Raw genomic sequence first — 18,930 nt, 5'->3', positions numbered from 1 at the left:
TTTTATTCTTTTTACCTTTTTTTTTTTTTTAGGAATATAATTTTTTTGTTAAAAATAATTTTACCCTTTTAAATAATGGTAATTACAAGCATGGTTTTAAAAACCTAAATGGTTAAAGAACAGAAAATAGGTCTGGCTCCTAATTTTTATTGGTTTTTTCCCGATTGATTCAATTAGTCCAATTTGGTTTTAAAAACCATGATTAAAATTTACAAGGCCCTTTATTTTTTATTTTTTTAATAACCCCTCTCTCTATTTCAAAAATAAACAAATAAATAACACCTCTTTCACCTGAGTTAGGCCCCACAAATAGTCAATCTAAGAGCACTTTTATAGTCGTTGTGCAAATTTTCCTTGTTTAAATCACCTATCTATGGAAGTTGAGATCAGTCCAATTGTAACTCAATTTGGTTCGGTTTGTGCACAAATGTTGAGTCCAAGTCCAAGGAAAGACGCTACAAAGTGGGCTTATTCTCTGTTTCTGCCGCAGAAGGTACTTTTCTCCAGTTTCTGCCGCAGAAAGAACTTTTCTCTTGACTTTTCTGTTTCTGCCACTGCTAGTTTCTACTGTAGGATTGACGTTTCTGCCACAAAAGGAACTTTTCTCCGGTTTCTGCCATAGGTTTGACTTTTCTGTTGTGCAGTAAAACTTTCTGCCGTATAGTAAAACCGTCTATTGTACAATAAAACTTTCTGCTGTGCAGTAAAGCTGTCTGTTGCGTAGTAAAATTTTCTGTTGTGTAGCAAGTAAAGCTTTCTACAACGTGAATTAATACTCTTCATTTTTCTTACCGCAAAAATACTTTTCTACTTCCTGCACATAAACAAATCTAAAATCCAAAGAAAATACCCATCAAAAAAATGTTAGTTTAAATGAGTTAGCATATTCTCAAATATATATACATACATATATGAGTATATATACTTATACGTATTCACATATACATCTATAAAATATATTCTGCAGGACATGAGAGACAAGATATATGTATATATATACTTATGACAGGATAATAATTAGTTTGTGTCAAAGTAAAACATGTAATAACAAATAAAAAAGAAAGTTTTGGCAGAAAAGGTTTAGCTAGTATAATAGTTATCGTGGTAAATATAATAAAAAGGTACTACGGCAAAATAACTAGTACAGCAAGTAAAGACACCACAGCAGAACAACTGATGCAGCAGACGTGATAAAAATATGCTACAGCAGAATGACTAAATATGGAAAATATAAGTTATAATAAGAGAAATCAAATATATTTGCAATTAAAATCAAGTATTAAATCCTCCCATAGGATAAGTAAACTAAGAAAGAACCCAAACCCCAACTTAAACAACCTTGTCATAGGCTTTTGCCATCAAAGTTGTGCATTTTGGAGAATAGACCTAAATGGCTACTAGCTATTACTTTTAGGGATTTCAAAGAGTGGATTTGCTAAAAGGGAGGGAAAAGATGGTCTATTGATGCATGCCCCTATTCCTGCCACATTTTTTTTCTTCTTTTTACCACTTTCTTTCTTTCTCTCCGTTTTTTTTTTTTTTTTTTTCCTGCCACATTTTTTTTCTTCTTTTTACCACTTTCTTTCTTTCTCTCCTTTTTTTTTTTTTTACTCTTAGTTTCTAACTACTATCTTGCTGTGGGTTGTTTTTCTTACTTAGGTCTTTTCCCTTTTGGATCCCCCTCTCCCTGGTTGCCTCTCCTAGGTGCTTACTACTCTCTTCCATGGGTTTCTCACTTAGGTGCTTCTCCATTCGGTCCCCATCAGGTCTCCCCTTTCATCCATGGCTAGCTTCTCCTTTTATAGTGAATTGATTCAACGGAATTTCTCCCTTTTACCCCTAGGGCTTCACCAAATTTTTTTTGGTTTGTTGTGGGCATCCTTTCAAGACTACCCACCAACCTATTGGTTGCCCCGACCATTGCCATTGCTCCAGTACATATTTGCTGCACCATTACTCATTTCACGACAAAATTCCCTTTTGTTTGTTCTTGATGTATACCTCTACCTCTGGGTTATCTCACTACCTAGCTCTATGGCATGCATCAGATGGTCCCAACTATCTATTCCTTCTTTTGGGTAAGATATCATCCCAGTAAGATATATTCCTAAAAGAAGTCATGGCAGGAAACCAAATATAGACCCTATTTTCTTCCCACCACCAAACCACGCCCTCTAAACCCCTTTGACCATGGGCCCAACTCCCTTGTATTGGCTGGGTACAGGTTGGTGAAGCTCCGACCTTTCTGTTTTGTCTTCTTTCGTTCCCATGCCGTTTTTGCCGTAGCAGATTAATTCTGTTTCATTCTGCTGCATGTTTTGTGTCTTATTTCCTCATGCTTTTCCTGTTGCGCTTGTCATTTCTTTTGGTTTGGCTTTTCTTTCCTTCACATGATTCCTACTGCTGACACTTCATGTTGTTCCTTGTTTCTTTTCATCGTGCTTCTTCATATCAGTTTTCACGCCTATCTTTTTATACAAAATGATTTAGGCTTTTGTGGGCCAAATAATATTGACTGGATCAAAAGGGTCTTGGGCCCAATTTATCTTCATCTGTCGAAGCCAATCTGCCAGAGAACTGTATTCTGCGGCAAGGCTATATTCTACAGCAGATTTGTATTCTGCGGCAGATCTGTATTTTGCTACAGATTTGCGTTTTGCCGTAGATTGCTTTCACTTGCACTTCTTTCTTTGGACCTTTCTTGTTCTTCGGTCTTCTTGGTGGGTCTTTGGGCCTTGCTTTTCATTGAGTTTTCCTTCGTATGGGCTTTTGCATTTCCCAACTTACTGGGCTTTCTTCCTCATGGGTCTTTGGATATGGATTCGCAAAATTGGGCATCACCAATGTGCAAAATTTCTCCTTATGCTCTTATACATTGATTGATGTAGGTGCTCTTGTGTGAGAAAGGTTTTACATATCGCAACTACAATTACAAATAATATCACCTCACAAAGCTTTGTTAGGTATTGAAAATTTGAAATCCAATAGCTCCAGTGTGGTGTTTTTTATGCCTATCTTTAGGGCAAAAAAACGTATGTTGTCTTATTTCAAACTTTTATTAAATTATAGGGTTAATTACAATCATTATAGATTATGAAAAAAAATAATAGCATGCCCATGTGATACACATTAATTAAAAATCCTATTCAAAAATATATTTTATAATATAATTGAAACTCTCATAGCAATTAGTTAAACATTTGAAACTTTATTAATAGAGCTTTCACCTATATTAAATTAGGCTAATTATCTATCATGATTCATCCATATATTTAGTTATTTGGTGTAAGAGCAGTAATTAGTTTGTAACTTGTACTATATTAAAATACAAAAATTATGATAGATGATGAAATAATTATATTTTATTTGAAATTTTTAGTAATAAAATTATTATTGAGTATAATTTAAAATTTTTTGAAACTTTTTAAATACGCATTTCAAGTGAGGCGAGGGGATTTAGATCCTAAAAATCAAGAAGTGTAATATTTTTTTTTAATGGAACTTGGAGGTGCCAAGGTGCTGTTTGGCCTAACAATTAATAAGCTAAAATATTGATTGGACCAAAGTAGGTGAAAATGGATTGAATTGGACCGAAATGGACTGAATAAACCGAATTAGAACTAACTAGACTGAATTGCATTAAGGTTGATAGAATTAGACCAAATTGGATTGAAATTGACCAAATAGACAGAAGTGGACCGAATTGGGCCAAAATAAACCAAACTATTATTAAGTCAATGACCGAACTAGACCAAAGTAGGCCAAATTGATAAAAATTCTACGTTATGGGTTGCTGTGGGCCGAAATACCAATAAAGCAACCTGTGTTGAATTATATGATTTTCTAGTTTCCCAATAACGCATTTCTTTCATGCATGTCGGCCCGTCTTTGGGATTAATGTTAAGAAATAGTACAGATTTGAATCAATGTGTATTCAACTCAACCAACCTCAACTTTCCATATTTGTTTCAAAACAAGTGGCTTTCAACTTTTTGAAGAACATAAAATGATAAAATTAAAGAACTTCTCCTCGCTCCCTTCTTTCTCACTCCATTAATCTTCAAAGTTAGTGGCTCTTCCTCATGTTTCTAATATATTTTTGTTTCAATTTTGAGCAAATTCTCAAAATGAGTTTATCTTTACTTAAGACTTTGTTTTGGCGGGCTTGCAATTTAGAGATAAATTGGACAAGCACAAGGCAAAGAAAGCAAGGCTACATTATTGATTAAAGTTTAACTGGATCCCTAGAAATGACAGGGAAGCAACATGTTATCGAGAAAACAATGATCATCATTATTATCCAGCAAAAAATGTTCTCTATGTTTCTCTTGCAGGACCCTTCATCTGAATTAGCAAAATGAAGAGGTAGCGAGAACTGAAAATATTATTATTTTCTAAACAGCCTCCATTGCTGCAGGCGCAAAGCACTTGAAAAATCCATAAGCTCTATGCTTGTATACATTTGTGGTCATGAAGATTCTATACTTTTGACAAACTTCTTAGCCTGTCATGAAGAAGAAAAGCAAAACAAAGAAGAAAAGATGAGCAAGCTTTTCCAGAAGCACTCTTATAAATGCAAAAATATACATAAAAAGAGAGAGGCTTGTTCTTGCATTACTGTCGTCCCCTGATTCAAGAGGCAATAGAAGATCTCCATGAACAAATTCTCTTAATATTATTCAAATGTTAATACAGAAGAATCTAAACCCCCAATTACTGATATGGGCTTTTTGATCCTACTACAAATTATAATATCTTGCTGCTGAAGCAGAAATTGGAAACCGGTGTATGAGCAAACACGAGAAAATGCAAGACATTTTAAAAGAGGGAATTGCAAGTATCAAAATCAAAATATATAGATTGCAATTTGTACCTGCTCTAATGTTAGAAACATGATCACATTCCAAGATCCCAGCCGACCAAAATTTGGGATAAAGCCCTTGTAAAAAGCCAATGGTCCCTGCAGAGTGTTAAAATGCTAAGTTTAACATTGATATGGAACAAGGCCCTCCTACTAAAAGAATAATTTCTCATGTAATGAAAACTTAGAAATTAAAGAGAAATCTTTAGTTTTCTTTTCTTTTTTACTTTTATATTTTTAATCACAGAAGCATATATATATATATATATATTTTTAATATAAGAATCAAGTCTTAGAAATTAAAGAGAAATCTTTAGTTTTCTTTTCTTTTTTACTTTTATATTTTTAATCACAGAAGCATATATATATATATATATATTTTTAATATAAGAATCAAGGAAGAATGTAATAATGCAATGCAAACCTTCTACTTCTCTTTTTTTTTTCTTTTTTTTTTTTTTTTCCTGGAAATGAATTATGATTCATGCATCAATGTGAACAGACTCAAATCAATTTGCAGTTACAAAAGCTTTTCGCTAGACCATCTCACACACAATGACCCCACAAGAGGAGCATTAGCAAAAAGGCAAAATGACATCAGAAGTCACCAAATTTTATGTCACACTTTTGCAACTTTCTATAGGTTGCAGATGTTCCTTTTCTTACCCAGCCAACCCACTGAATAAAAGAACGAGTTCTATTAGGGTCAAAGAAGAAAAAACATACGTCATTCTTCAAAGTTTTGACAAAACAATCAATCGTGCTTTTGTATGCAGAATCTCCCATCATTCTTGACTTAACCTGTCAAAAGAAAACCATTAAAGCAATTAAATTTGTCTGACTTAAAACATCAATAGGATGAAGCAACACCTTTACTGCAGCAAAACGAGAAGGCACAAAAAGAGAAAGAGGAAGCATAGTCCTGAACAAGTGGAAAAGATAACAGGCAACCAACTCAGTCCCTAAAAATAAAAACAAGTCTTGAACCAAACATACTTTCACCTGCACAAAAGTGACCAGCTTTCCAATCTTCCATATGGATGCCAGTACTACTTTAAAAATTTATAATCACAGCTTAAATTGAAGGCCCATGGTGGTCACACGAGGCACACACTTGACCCTTTGGCATTTTCAGGTCACTGCATCTTTGAGAGTAGTATTGACCAGTGTGTGTTGACAGAACCAATGAATGTCTACTACCTTTTTCCCATTTTAAAGACATTTTATGTAAGGATGAGTGGTGGGTTTCATGTTAAAGTCACCACTAGGGGAAGCAGCACTGCAACAGACTTTCCAATTGAAGAAGGCAGTGTGTAGCCATGGGCTGTTCATGATGGCACCTAACCAGTGGAACCCTCTCTCCAAGACCCTTATCTGACCACTCCATCTTCTCAATTTAGAAACCAAAATCTCAGCCCCCATCTGCATCTCAAGACAAGTGGGACAAGTATGTCCACGTTTATGACACCTATTCTCTCTCCCTGCAACATAAACTCTATCATTGCTAATACTCTCTTAGGACTGTATTATTCTCTTTCTGGTTGTAGTATTACTTAATTTGGTGGGTACCGTACTGGGACTGATAATATTCCAATATGGAATTGGCTCAAAGATGATGGATAAATTTTCTTAATCACAGGATTCACAGCTTGAATAGAAGTTTTAAATCATCACACAGTTATAGTAACAACGACAACATTATAAGAATGGGGGTGGTGGAATCCACTGTCGACATGCTACATGTTCACTGACACATAGAAGGGATTCCAATGTTAATATGTAAAAGCTGCATAGTCTTATCCTCAGTTAACAAGATCATTTTAATTCTTCATCTTACATAATAGTTACCAAAGAGATACCACTACAAAGTCCAGTCAACAGCATATCCAAAATCAAAAGCATATCAGAAAGAGATCATATGCGAGTCACAATACTGCTTAATGTAAATTGACACCATGCACCAAAATATAATAAAAAAACTGTTCAGAAAGAGAACATGTGTGAATGTAGATAGATTACCACATCAACTGGGGAGCCAATACAGACTGCAACAAACCCTGCCCCCAGACCAGAAAGGAGATGAGTGAAGACGTTATCAGTGAACCCTGGAATTTTCAAGATTGTCTGCATTGAAATAAAATACCCCAATCGGTTAGGAGTATCAAAAAGAGTTTTACTCCAAAAGACAGGAAAGTTTAACCATCATGAGTTTTTTATTATAGAATTTACCTGCTTCACTTGATCATAGCTGGCTAGTTCAGCAGCATTTATAATAGCATTTCGTGCTACATTGGGCCCGACACCAGTCCAAAGAGCCCCAAATCCTTCCTAATAGTTAAGAAACAATTTAGGAAAAGCGAATAAAATTATCAACTGAAAGGAGACCAAGTGACATTCTTTTCTAATCTCAAAGGTTTGATGCACAACCTGTTTCACAATTGTCGAATAAGCATTTAGAGCTCCACTATAACGCCTTGGCACACCAGGTGGTAATTTTCCTTCAGCTTGAAGTCTAACCTTCACAAGATCAGTTGGATTTGCTACCATAATTGCCAGGGCACCTATTCCATAAGACAAAGACGCGTCAAAACAAAAATACTCTCTTAACTAGCAAATTAAAAAAATAATAATAATTACAAAAACTCCAACAATGTGCTCACCAGTGGTAAGTCCGGCAAGTATTTTCTTGGACAAAGGAGCATCTCCAACAAAGTCCTTGCCCACATATAAGTTTTTAACCTGTCAAGCAGACAGTTAATATAACCATATCAGAAATCAGCAAGCAAACAAAACATATACATTTAGAATAATTCAATAAGCACCGATTAAAAAACTCACTGGTTCATACAACCCAATTCTCAAACCACCAAACAGGCATTGACGATGTAATCCCGGGACAATGCCTTTCCATAGTGCCGCCAAACCTTCTTCCCTCCCAATGGTGGCAACCGTGCCCAGCATACCCTTGTATTTTGGTAAGGTCAATCCATCCCCTGCAATGGGTTTCTTCTGGAGCTGAAGCCTAACTTTTGCAGTGTCCAAAGGAATAGTACAAATCTGCATCAGGTTCAAGTTCATGCAGCTAAATATTTCTTTTATCAATAAGTTACACACGCATCGCACCCAATTGGTTTTGAATCCCTGACCTCACCCTCCGACCATTCTTATTGTTTAAACAAATGATCTCTTAAAACTCAATTGTACCAAAATTCAGCAATTAGAACAACAATATCATTAAATGGAGTAATCCATCCATTGTAAAATGAGTAAATTGGATTTTGCCACGTCATCAATAATTTAAGCAGATACCAATAATCCCGGGACAATGCCTTTCCATAGTGCCGCCAAACCTTCTTCCCTCCCAATGGTGGCAACCGTGCCCAGCATACCCTTGTATTTTGGTAAGGTCAATCCATCCCCTGCAATGGGTTTCTTCTGGAGCTGAAGCCTAACTTTTGCAGTGTCCAAAGGAATAGTACAAATCTGCATCAGGTTCAAGTTCATGCAGCTAAATATTTCTTTTATCAATAAGTTACACACGCAACACACCAATTGGTTTTGAATCCCTGACCTCACCCACCGACCATTCTTATTGTTTAAACAAATGAACTCTTAAAACTCAATTGTACCAAAATTCAGCAATTAGAACAACAATATCATTAAATGGAGTAATCCATCCATTGTAAAATGAGTAAATTGGATTTTGCCACGTCATCAATAATTTAAGCAGATACCAAAACAATAATAGTCGACATTTGTTTAAAAGCCGATGACATAACAAAATCCAATCCGCTCGAGTTAAGAACTTTAAGAACTCCATGCTCGAGTTATCCTAAGAGCTCTAAAGGATCCTTGTCTATTATGGATAAACTAAAACACAAAAAAAGAGAGTTAAAAAACAAAATCAGCAAATCTTAGTCATTTCCTACTGAACTGTATTGATCTCCAAAAGCTCAAAGGTCATGCTTTCTCCAACCTATGTATAACGCTCAAATTCAACATGGAAATGTGCAAGTGCAATCAATTTGTTTTAGTGAATCCAATTTCCAAGACCTAGAAATTGATTTGCTAAACTCAGTGTCTCAGATAGCCACATCTCTCACATATCAATGATATCGATAAGAACAAATCATAACTAGCCTTCACAAAATTCTTTAATATTTTATAATAATTTTCAAAACACACAAACAAACAGTCTTACAGATACTATTTGATCAATCACCAAACAGAGAAAGAGAGAGAGAGATCGCAAGGTACAAACTAGAAAATTGTTGATTCAATTGAAGGATAGTGTTGCTAACATTTTCACATGCACAAACAATATTAATATAATCTATTAAAAATCCAAATATAATTTAAAATTAATGAAAAGTGAGTGATTTTGTTTTTTGAAGTACCTCGGCGAAACAAGCGGCGAAAGCGCTGCTAGCGAAAGTTCCGGCTAAGGAGATATCGGATTTGGACTTGCTATCGGCCACCATTGCGTAAAACGAACGGCGTAGCTAGCAGGCGGAGTGCGAGAGAGAAAGAGAGAGAGAAAACAAAAACGACTAGTGTTTTTTGTTGTGCGAAAAAAATGAGAGAGAGAGAGAGAGAGAGAGAGAGAAGTGAGAGAGAGAGAGAGAGAGTCGTACGGGGCAACTTGCTTTTGTTTTGTTTTTTGTTTTTTTTTTTTTTCCTCAAGTTGTATCTTATTAAATTAAAATTTTATTAGGATATTAAGCTATACAAAACTCATGACTAAGGGATAAGATTTAACAATAATTTAATGGACAAAGTTTAGCTACAAAATTAATTGTATCCTAAGACTAAAACTTCCTTTAAAAATTACTACATAGTTTGAAAATCAAACCATTATATTGCATGTTCTTTATGCTCTTGATACAAATGTCAAATTTTATACTAATCGGATATTATTTACTATATAATCTATAAGCTTATATTTTATGTATAATTTTAAACTAAAAGAACTTGCAATTTAAACAATTTATTGATGGCAACTCTATTAATCTTTAATTTTTTAGAAATTTTACAAGCATGGAGGATATAAGAATAAAATATAATCCAATAATAGATTTATCAAAATTCACCTACAATAAAAAGATATTCATTTCTTTTTTTTAGGTATAATTTTGTAACTAAACTTTGTCCAAATGTAATTTAGAGAAATTTTATTATCTAAGTTTTAAAAATTTAAATTCTTCTCCAACTAAATTCCATTATTAAAATTTTCAAAACTTATATATATATATATATATAGTTTTGGTTTTTCGATACAATTCATCTTAACTAATAAGCTATCCCTATAATTAAATCCTACACAATACACTCCATGTTGTTGTATTTTTTTTTTTTAAATACAACTTACTCTTATGTTTAATCTAATAAATTTATCTTACTTATTGTTCTCTTTTTCTAAATTTGCATGCAAGATATAAAACTAAAGAAAGTTTACTATAAATAAGCAAAATAATAGACACCCATTAAGTACTTGGATGTCTTAGGTAAGTTTTTATTTATTTATTTATTATTTATATTCTCAATTTTGAACTCTTTTGTGTATATTTTGATTTTAGTTTTGGTTATTGTATTTATTTGTGTGTGTTGATTTTTTCAATTAGACTATTATTAAAAAAAAAATCGGTATTAAGGAACTATTTTACAGCATAAATTAAACATAACTCAAATTGTAATGATCAAACTCATTCCATATCTCATATTCAGATAACACAAAGCACAAAGAGAATTTTAATATATAAAAATAGATAAACACTTATAAAGAATAATCTCTAAACAATTAGAACTTAAAGTAATTTTTTATTAAAATTATTTACTTATTTTATAATTTATTATTACTATTTATTTAATAATTTAGTTTTAATTATTTTAAAAAATTTTGGCTTAAGTATGAATTTTCATATACTAGAGTGTGTTATATATTGCGTTTCCCGCTCTTTGAATTTTCTGCGGCCGTTAATTAGTTTATACATTGAAATGGGATAACTACGAGTCGCCACGCACAAAGGAGTAGGACTAACACAAGGAAAACAAAGAGGATATAACAGTAATTTTGCATAATTGATTATTTGGTCTGCCCGGATTGGTCAAAGATGGGCGAAGATAGCAAGTGACACCTGGACATACCAAATACATTTTTTTTTTTTTTTTTTTGAGAAGCACATACCAAATACTTACAAAACTACCAAACGTACGTGTTCTTATCAACTTTAATGTAGCCTGTAGGTAACTTGACAAAAAAAAAAAAAAATCAATTAAAGTAAAGTAAGTACTTTTTTTTTAATGGCCAACAACTTTTGGATTTGGATGATGAGTCATGTGTATTCTGGTGCTCATAAGGAGTCCCTTTTTTTTTTCTTTGAATAGAAAGGGGTAATTTTCCCAAATAATATAGTCATTTTACAATAATACAATTTCAACTCACACTTCTTACATGTCAGTTCTTACACGCTAGTTTATAATAATCAATACTCATAAAAAATATTGGACTCGTTTGGTAAGAAATTTTTAGTAATATTATTTAAAATACATATAGGTAAATTTTTTTTTGCAAAAATACATGTTGTGATGACACTGAACACTGTTATTTAAACAACAATACCAAATGACCCATAATGAGAGAAATAATTTAAACTACTTTTACATCTTTTCATTGGAAGTGAATTTTGAAAATATAATTGGTGAATTTTCATGTTATTTATGTTCTTAATATACACATCAAATTTTGTTAAATTGGATGTTATGGGAGTATTTTCTATTTGATTAATAAACTTATTTTTTATATATAACTTTAAATCACAAAAGTTTGAAAATTTTAAATATTTGATTGATGACATAATTATTAATTTTTAATCTTATTGAAATTTTGTAAGTATGAGGGATATAATAAGAACATACAATTCAATAGTTAGATTTTTCAAAATTCACATCTAATAAAAAAAATATTGGCAAAGTTTGAATGGTTTTTGTCTAAACTAGTTTGGAAATAAACTTCTTCCAAAAAAAAAAAAAGATGAAGTAATGACTTAACTCTCTTGGCCTTTCGATGATTATTCTACTCCTCACGCATGAAACACCTAAAAAATCTATCGACCAATAATATGGTGAATTGAATATAAGATTTTAGATTTTATGTCATGTCCGAGACCATGAAACTTGCCATCAAGAGAATGTATAAGAATTGTGATTGGTTAATATAAAGAAATACATAAAAGCCAATAGGATAAGAATATCTGGTTTCCACATGGGCCATTTGTGATGTATGGAGGCAGTGGCCTGTGATTGTGAATCATCATCAAGCAGAAGGATAAAAGTTCCAATGACAAGTTTGTATCATCGGTGCGTAGTGCAGCCTCCCACGTATAGTGGAATTTGACTCGTGCCTCAACTATACAGTTGATTAAGTTCTTTGGGTGATATCAGATTGTTGAAAGAGGACAGCTTTATTGATTCTAGAAGAGTATATATGTGGTCAAGTTGAGGAAACTAAAGAATATCACTATATCAACAGCATCATATTCCTGATAGTAATCAAGCATGATTCATGATGTATCTAGATTTAATCACAATTTATTGAGTAACTTGACATTAGAATTAAAGCAGGAAATCACTTTGAAGACTTCTGAGGTACCAACAACATCCACGCAAAAAAAAAAAAAAAGTTCTAATTTTCTGTGAAAGGTAGAAACAAATTATACTATCAAAAAAAGTTCTAATTTAAAATTAATGAATAATGAGTGATTTTATTCTTATAAATTTTTTGGAAGTACCTCGGCGAAACAAGCGGCGAAAGCGCTGCTAGCGAAAGTTCCGGCGAAGGAGATATCGGATTTGGACTTGCTATCGGCTACCATTGCGTAAAACGAACGGCGGAACTAGCAGGCGGAGAGTGAGAGAGAAAGAGAGAAAACAAAACGACTAGTGTTTTTTGTTGTGCCAAAAAAATGAGAGAGAGAGAGAACTGAGAGAGAGAAAATAGGCGTATTTATAGAGAGGTAGAGAGAGTTGTATGGGGCAACGGGAATCTCGGGAAAAGGAAAGAAGCGAGTATGGAAGGTAGGCAGACTCTCTCTCTCTCTCTCTCTCTCTCTCTGCCATTCAGTTTTTTTGAACTTTCTTCTTCGTCAGCTTTTATTTATTGATTTTATTCTTTGTTTTCCTCCCCACTTGTTTGAAATTATTATTTCCTTGCTTTTTGTTTTTTTTTTTGGGAGGAGTTGCTTTTTGTTTACTTTTGTCTCTTAATTTCTTTCTACTTATTTATTAAGTAAAAATATATGTTAGCTTAATCAAGCGACATTTTTTTCTCTCTTTTTTTAAGGAATAATTTCCCAATTATTGTAGTTGCAATCATTGTTTAGTTTAATTCTAAAGTAACGTTCTTCTTCCTTAAATTTTTTTTTTTTTTAGTAATGTGAAATATAATACAATTTTTATTATATAAAATTTTGAAATTGATTATTAAATCACAAAAAAGTTACAGTTATTACAACATCAATTTGTAAATCTTTTTCTAATAAAATTTAGAATATATTTAGCATTTTCCTTAATTATAAAATAGTCTCTCTTTTTTCTTTATCTTTTTTTAATACTTTAGTGAAAAAACAAATTTATAGTTAATATCTAACCAATAAGTATTAATTTTATTAATAGTTATCAAGAGTTTCATAATTCAACTAATACTTCTTAATGCTTCTAACAAAGACCTTCAGAATTCACTAAACTAAATGAATTAACTAAAAATAGCATTGGTGCTAAATTATTATAAATAAATAAAAAACTGAAGTTATACAATTTTATTACTTATTATGAAATTTTTTTGGCAAATTAAAGACAAGACCACTAAAAGTTGGGGATATAAGTTTTTTTTTATTAAGAAATGCTATGTATATAATATTTTCACAATACTTTAAAAAAAAAAAATCCTAAATGGTAAGTTACTATTGATGAGAAAAAATGTAATTTAAGTGGTGAGTTTAAATTAAAATGAAAATGATGTAGCAAAAATTATATATATATATATATATATATTTTGTTTATTAAAATGATAAATCACATTTTTTATTTTGTTTTTTGCCACTCAAGTTGCATGATTTAATAATAATTTAAAACAAATTTAAATTTTATTCAAACTAAAAGTATATTATAAAAAATTTCTAAACTTAAATACCCACGCTTTTGCTTTTGTTTTTGTTTTTGTTTTTTTTTTTTTTTCCTCAAGTTGTATCTTATTAAATTAAAATTTTATTAGGATATTAAGCTATACAAAACTCATGACTAAGGGATAAGATTTAACAATAATTTAATGGACAAAGTTTAGCTACAAAATTAATTGTATCCTAAGACTAAAACTTCCTTTAAAAATTACTACATAGTTTGAAAATCAAACCATTATATTGCATGTTCTTTATGCTCTTGATACAAATGTCAAATTTTATACTAATCGGATATTATTTACTATATAATCTATAAGCTTATATTTTATGTATAATTTTAAACTAAAAGAACTTGCAATTTAAACAATTTATTGATGGCAACTCTATTAATCTTTAATTTTTTAGAAATTTTACAAGCATGGAGGATATAAGAATAAAATATAATCCAATAATAGATTTATCAAAATTCACCTACAATAAAAAGATATTCATTTCTATTTTTTTTAGGTATAATTTTGTAACTAAACTTTGTCCAAATGTAATTTAGAGAAATTTTATTATCTAAGTTTTAAAAATTTAAATTCTTCTCCAACTAAATTCCATTATTAAAATTTTCAAAACTTATATATATATATATATATAGTTTTGGTTTTTCGATACAATTCATCTTAACTAATAAGCTATCCCTATAATTAAATCCTACACAATACACTCCATGTTGTTGTATTTTTTTTTTTTAAATACAACTTACTCTTATGTTTTAATCTAATAAATTTATCTTACTTATTGTTCTCTTTTTCTAAATTTGCATGCAAGATATAAAACTAAAGAAAGTTTACTATAAATAAGCAAAATAATAGACACCCATTTAAGTACTTGGATGTCTTAGGTAAGTTTTTATTTATTTATTTATTTATTTATATTCTCAAATTTTGAACTCTTTTGTGTATATTTTGATTTTAGTTTTGGTTATTGTATTTTATTTGTGTGTGTTGATTTTTTCAATTAGACTATTATTAAAAAAAAATCGGTATTAAGGAACTATTTTACAGCATAAATTAAACATAACTCAAATTGTAATGATCAAACCTCATTCCATATCTCATGGTTTCCACATGGGCCATTTGTGATGTATGGAGGCAGTGGCCTGTGATTGTGAATCATCATCAAGCAGAAGGATAAAAGTTCCAATGACAAGTTTGTATCATCGGTGCGTAGTGCAGCCTCCCACGTATAGTGGAATTTGACTCGTGCCTCAACTATACAGTTGATTAAGTTCTTTGGGTGATATCAGATTGTTGAAAGAGGACAGCTTTATTGATTCTAGAAGAGTATATATGTGGTCAAGTTGAGGAAACTAAAGAATATCACTATATCAACAGCATCATATTCCTGATAGTAATCAAGCATGATTCATGATGTATCTAGATTTAATCACAATTTATTGAGTAACTTGACATTAGAATTAAAGCAGGAAATCACTTTGAAGACTTCTGAGGTACCAACAACATCCACGCAAAAAAAAAAAAAAAGTTCTAATTTTCTGTGAAAGGTAGAAACAAATTATACTATCAAAAAAAGTTCTAATTTAAAATTAATGAATAATGAGTGATTTTATTCTTATAAATTTTTTGGAAGTACCTCGGCGAAACAAGCGGCGAAAGCGCTGCTAGCGAAAGTTCCGGCGAAGGAGATATCGGATTTGGACTTGCTATCGGCTACCATTGCGTAAAACGAACGGCGGAACTAGCAGGCGGAGAGTGAGAGAGAAAGAGAGAAAACAAAACGACTAGTGTTTTTTGTTGTGCCAAAAAAATGAGAGAGAGAGAGAACTGAGAGAGAGAAAATAGGCGTATTTATAGAGAGGTAGAGAGAGTTGTATGGGGCAACGGGAATCTCGGGAAAAGGAAAGAAGCGAGTATGGAAGGTAGGCAGACTCTCTCTCTCTCTCTCTCCCTCTCTCTCTCTCTCTCCTCTGCTGCAGCTTATTCAGTTTTTTTTTTTTATATATTTATTTATTTTTTTTTTATCTTTCTTCTTCGTCAGCTTTTGTTTATTCTTTTGTTTTCCTCCCCACTTGTGTGAAATTATTATTTCCTTGCTTTTTGTTTTTTTTGGGAGGAGTTGCTTTTTGTTTACTCTTGTTACTTAATTTCTTTCTACCCAATTATTAAGTAAAAAAGATATGTTAGTTTAATCAAGTGACATTTTTTTCTCTCTTTTTTTAATGAATATTTTTCCCAATTATTGTAGTTGCAATCATTGTTTAGTTTAATTCTAAAGTAATGTTCTTCTTCTTTAAAAATAAATAAATATTTTTTTAAGTAATGTGAAAGATAATACAATTTTTATTACATAAAAATTTGAAATTGATTATCATAAATCATAAAAAGTTACAGTTATTACAACATCTTCTTGTAATAAAATTTAGAATATATTTAGCATTTTCCTTAATTATAATAGTCTTTTTTTTACTATATTTAAAAAAAATTATAGTTAATATCTAACTAATAAGTATTAATTTTATTAACCGTTATCAAGAGTCTCATAAATTCAACTAATACTTCTTAATGCTTCTAACAGAGACCTTTAGAGTTCACCGAACTAAATGAATCAACTAAAAATGGCCTTGTTGCCAAATTATTAAAAAAGAAAAACTGAATTTATATAATTATATTTTAACCTTATTTTAATTTTATTACTTATTATGAAATTTTTTGGCAAATTAAAGACAAGACCACTAAAAGCTGGGAGTATGAGTTTTTTTTTATTAAGAAATGTTGTGTGTACAATATTTTCATAATATTTTTATTAAAAAAAAATCCTAAATGGCAAGTTACTATTGATGAGCAAAAATGTAATTTGAGTGATGAGTTTAAATTAAAATGAAAATGATGTGGCAAAAATTATATATATATATATATATTTAACAATAATCTAAAACAAATCTAAATTCTATTCAAACATAAAAGTCTATTAGCAAAAATTTCTAAACTTAAATCCTACACAACCCACGTTTTTTGTTTTTTTTTTCCTCAAGTATAATAAAAATTAGGCTTAAAAACTGTAGTTGGGTCAAGTGGCTACTCTCACTAATTAGTAAATTAATTTTATTAATTAAAATAAAAACAGTCCACGTTTTGACTACGGATAAGATTTAACAATAATTAAAAAAAAATTAAATTATATTCAAACTAAAAGTCTATTATCAAAATTTTCTAAACTTAAATCCTACACAACCCAAGTTTTTCCCCCTCAAATTGCATGATTGAATAATAATTTAAAAAAATTTTAAATTCTATTAAAATTAAAGGTCTATTATAAAAAAATTGCTAAACTTAAATCTCACACAACTCACACTTTTTTTTCTCAAGTTGCATATTATTAAATTAATATTTTATTAGTATATTAAGCTACAAAGCTCTTGTATAAGGATAATACTTAACAATAATTTAATTTAGATAAAGATTTATCATCTAAGTTTTAAATATTTAAATTCTACTCCAATTAAAAGTTTATTATCAACATTTTTAGAACTTATGTATATTCAGCAATGGCTTTTTGTGGTTGAGTCAAGTGGCTATTCTCACTAATTAATATTATATATATATATATATATATATGATATATTTCCTCAATTAAGGGATAATATTTAACAACTTTTTAAATTAGGTAAAATTTTATCATTTAAATTTTAACAATTTTAAATTCTATTCAAACTAAAAGTCATTTATAAAAAATTTATAAACTTAAATCCCACACAAAACACCACGTTTTCTTTCTAAAAAAAAAAAAAAACTCACATTTTGACTAAGGGATAAAATTTAACAATAATCACTTTTTTTTCTCCTCAAGTTGCATGATTTAACAATAATTTTAAAAAAATTTAAACTCTATTCAAACTAAAAGTCTATTATAAAAAATTTCTAAACTTAAATACCCACACTTTTTGCTTTTGTTTTTTTATTTTTGTTTTTTGTTTTCCCCTCAAGTTGTATCTTATTAAATTAATATTTTATTAGAATATTAAGCTATACAAAGCTCTTGACTAAGGGATAAGATTTAACAATAATTTAATGGATAAAATTTAGCTACAAAATTGGTTGTATAATTTAAAAATTTTCTTTAGCTACAAAGTTTAGCTAAAACTTCCTTTAAAAATTATTACATATTTTGAAAATTAAATTGTTATATTGCATGTTCTTTATGCTCTTTATACAAATGTAAAATTTTGCACTAGTCATTTATTATTTAATATATGATCTATAAACTTATATTTTATGTATAATTTTAAACTAAAAAAAACTTGCAATTTAAACAATTTATTGATGGTAGTGCTATTGATCTTTAATTTTCTAAAAAATTTGCAAGTATGAAGGATATAAGAAGAAAATGTAATCCAATGATGAATTTTTCAAAATTCACCTCCAATAAAAAGATATTCATTTCTATTTTTTTTATGTATAATTTTGTAACTAAACTTTATTCAAATGTAATTTAGATAAAACTTTATCATCTAAGTTTTAGAAATTTAAATTCTTCTTTAACTAAAATTCTATTCTTAAATTTTTATAACTTATATTGTGACGGGCTAAAAATACCTTAACTAATTAAGACTTTGTTTTAATTAAGTTACTGCTCACTCACACAATTAATTTGTAGAGATAGGATGCAAGGTCAACCTTTAAGTACCCATGCTGTAACAAGAGACAAAAATCATAGTAAAATACTCTATGCTAAGTGTTCGTCCTCGGGTTCAGTCCGAGGATGAAAGTACAATTGAATGGTTTTTCTCTCTTTTTTGTTCCCCCCCCCCCCCCAATCTTTAGTCCCATTGATCCAGGTGCTTCTTGACTTTATATAAATTAGCAAGGATGCATCTAGATCTTAAATTTG

General features: G+C 30.4%; 1 protein-coding gene across 2 annotated transcripts; it reads right to left on the bottom strand.

The window, feature by feature from the left end:
- Positions 1 to 4,196: 4,196 nt before the first annotated feature.
- On the bottom strand, positions 4,197 to 13,000 carry LOC112018475 (mitochondrial uncoupling protein 1). Of its 2 annotated transcripts, none has more exons than XM_065761753.1 (9): positions 12,649 to 13,000; positions 7,700 to 7,918; positions 7,522 to 7,600; positions 7,289 to 7,422; positions 7,091 to 7,189; positions 6,881 to 6,985; positions 5,588 to 5,662; positions 4,874 to 4,960; positions 4,197 to 4,504 (listed from the first exon to the last, which is right to left on the bottom strand). In XM_065761753.1, the coding sequence occupies exons 1-9, from the start codon at positions 12,730 to 12,732 to the stop codon at positions 4,469 to 4,471; spliced, it is 918 nt and encodes a 305-aa protein (XP_065617825.1). In that variant the 5' UTR covers positions 12,733 to 13,000; the 3' UTR covers positions 4,197 to 4,468. The 2 variants fall into 2 exon arrangements, with proteins under 2 accessions (XP_065617825.1, XP_065617824.1); XM_065761752.1 differs by lacking the exon at positions 12,649 to 13,000 and adding an exon at positions 9,259 to 9,497.
- Between the last annotated feature and the right edge of the window lie 5,930 nt (positions 13,001 to 18,930).

The sequence above is a fragment of the Quercus suber genome, unplaced genomic scaffold, assembly GCF_002906115.3.
Source record: "Quercus suber isolate HL8 unplaced genomic scaffold, Cork oak 2.0 scaffold_427, whole genome shotgun sequence".
Lineage (NCBI taxonomy): Eukaryota > Viridiplantae > Streptophyta > Magnoliopsida > Fagales > Fagaceae > Quercus > Quercus suber.
The sequence above is the reverse complement of the archived record's forward strand: the minus strand, read 5'-3'. Positions and strand labels throughout refer to the sequence as shown.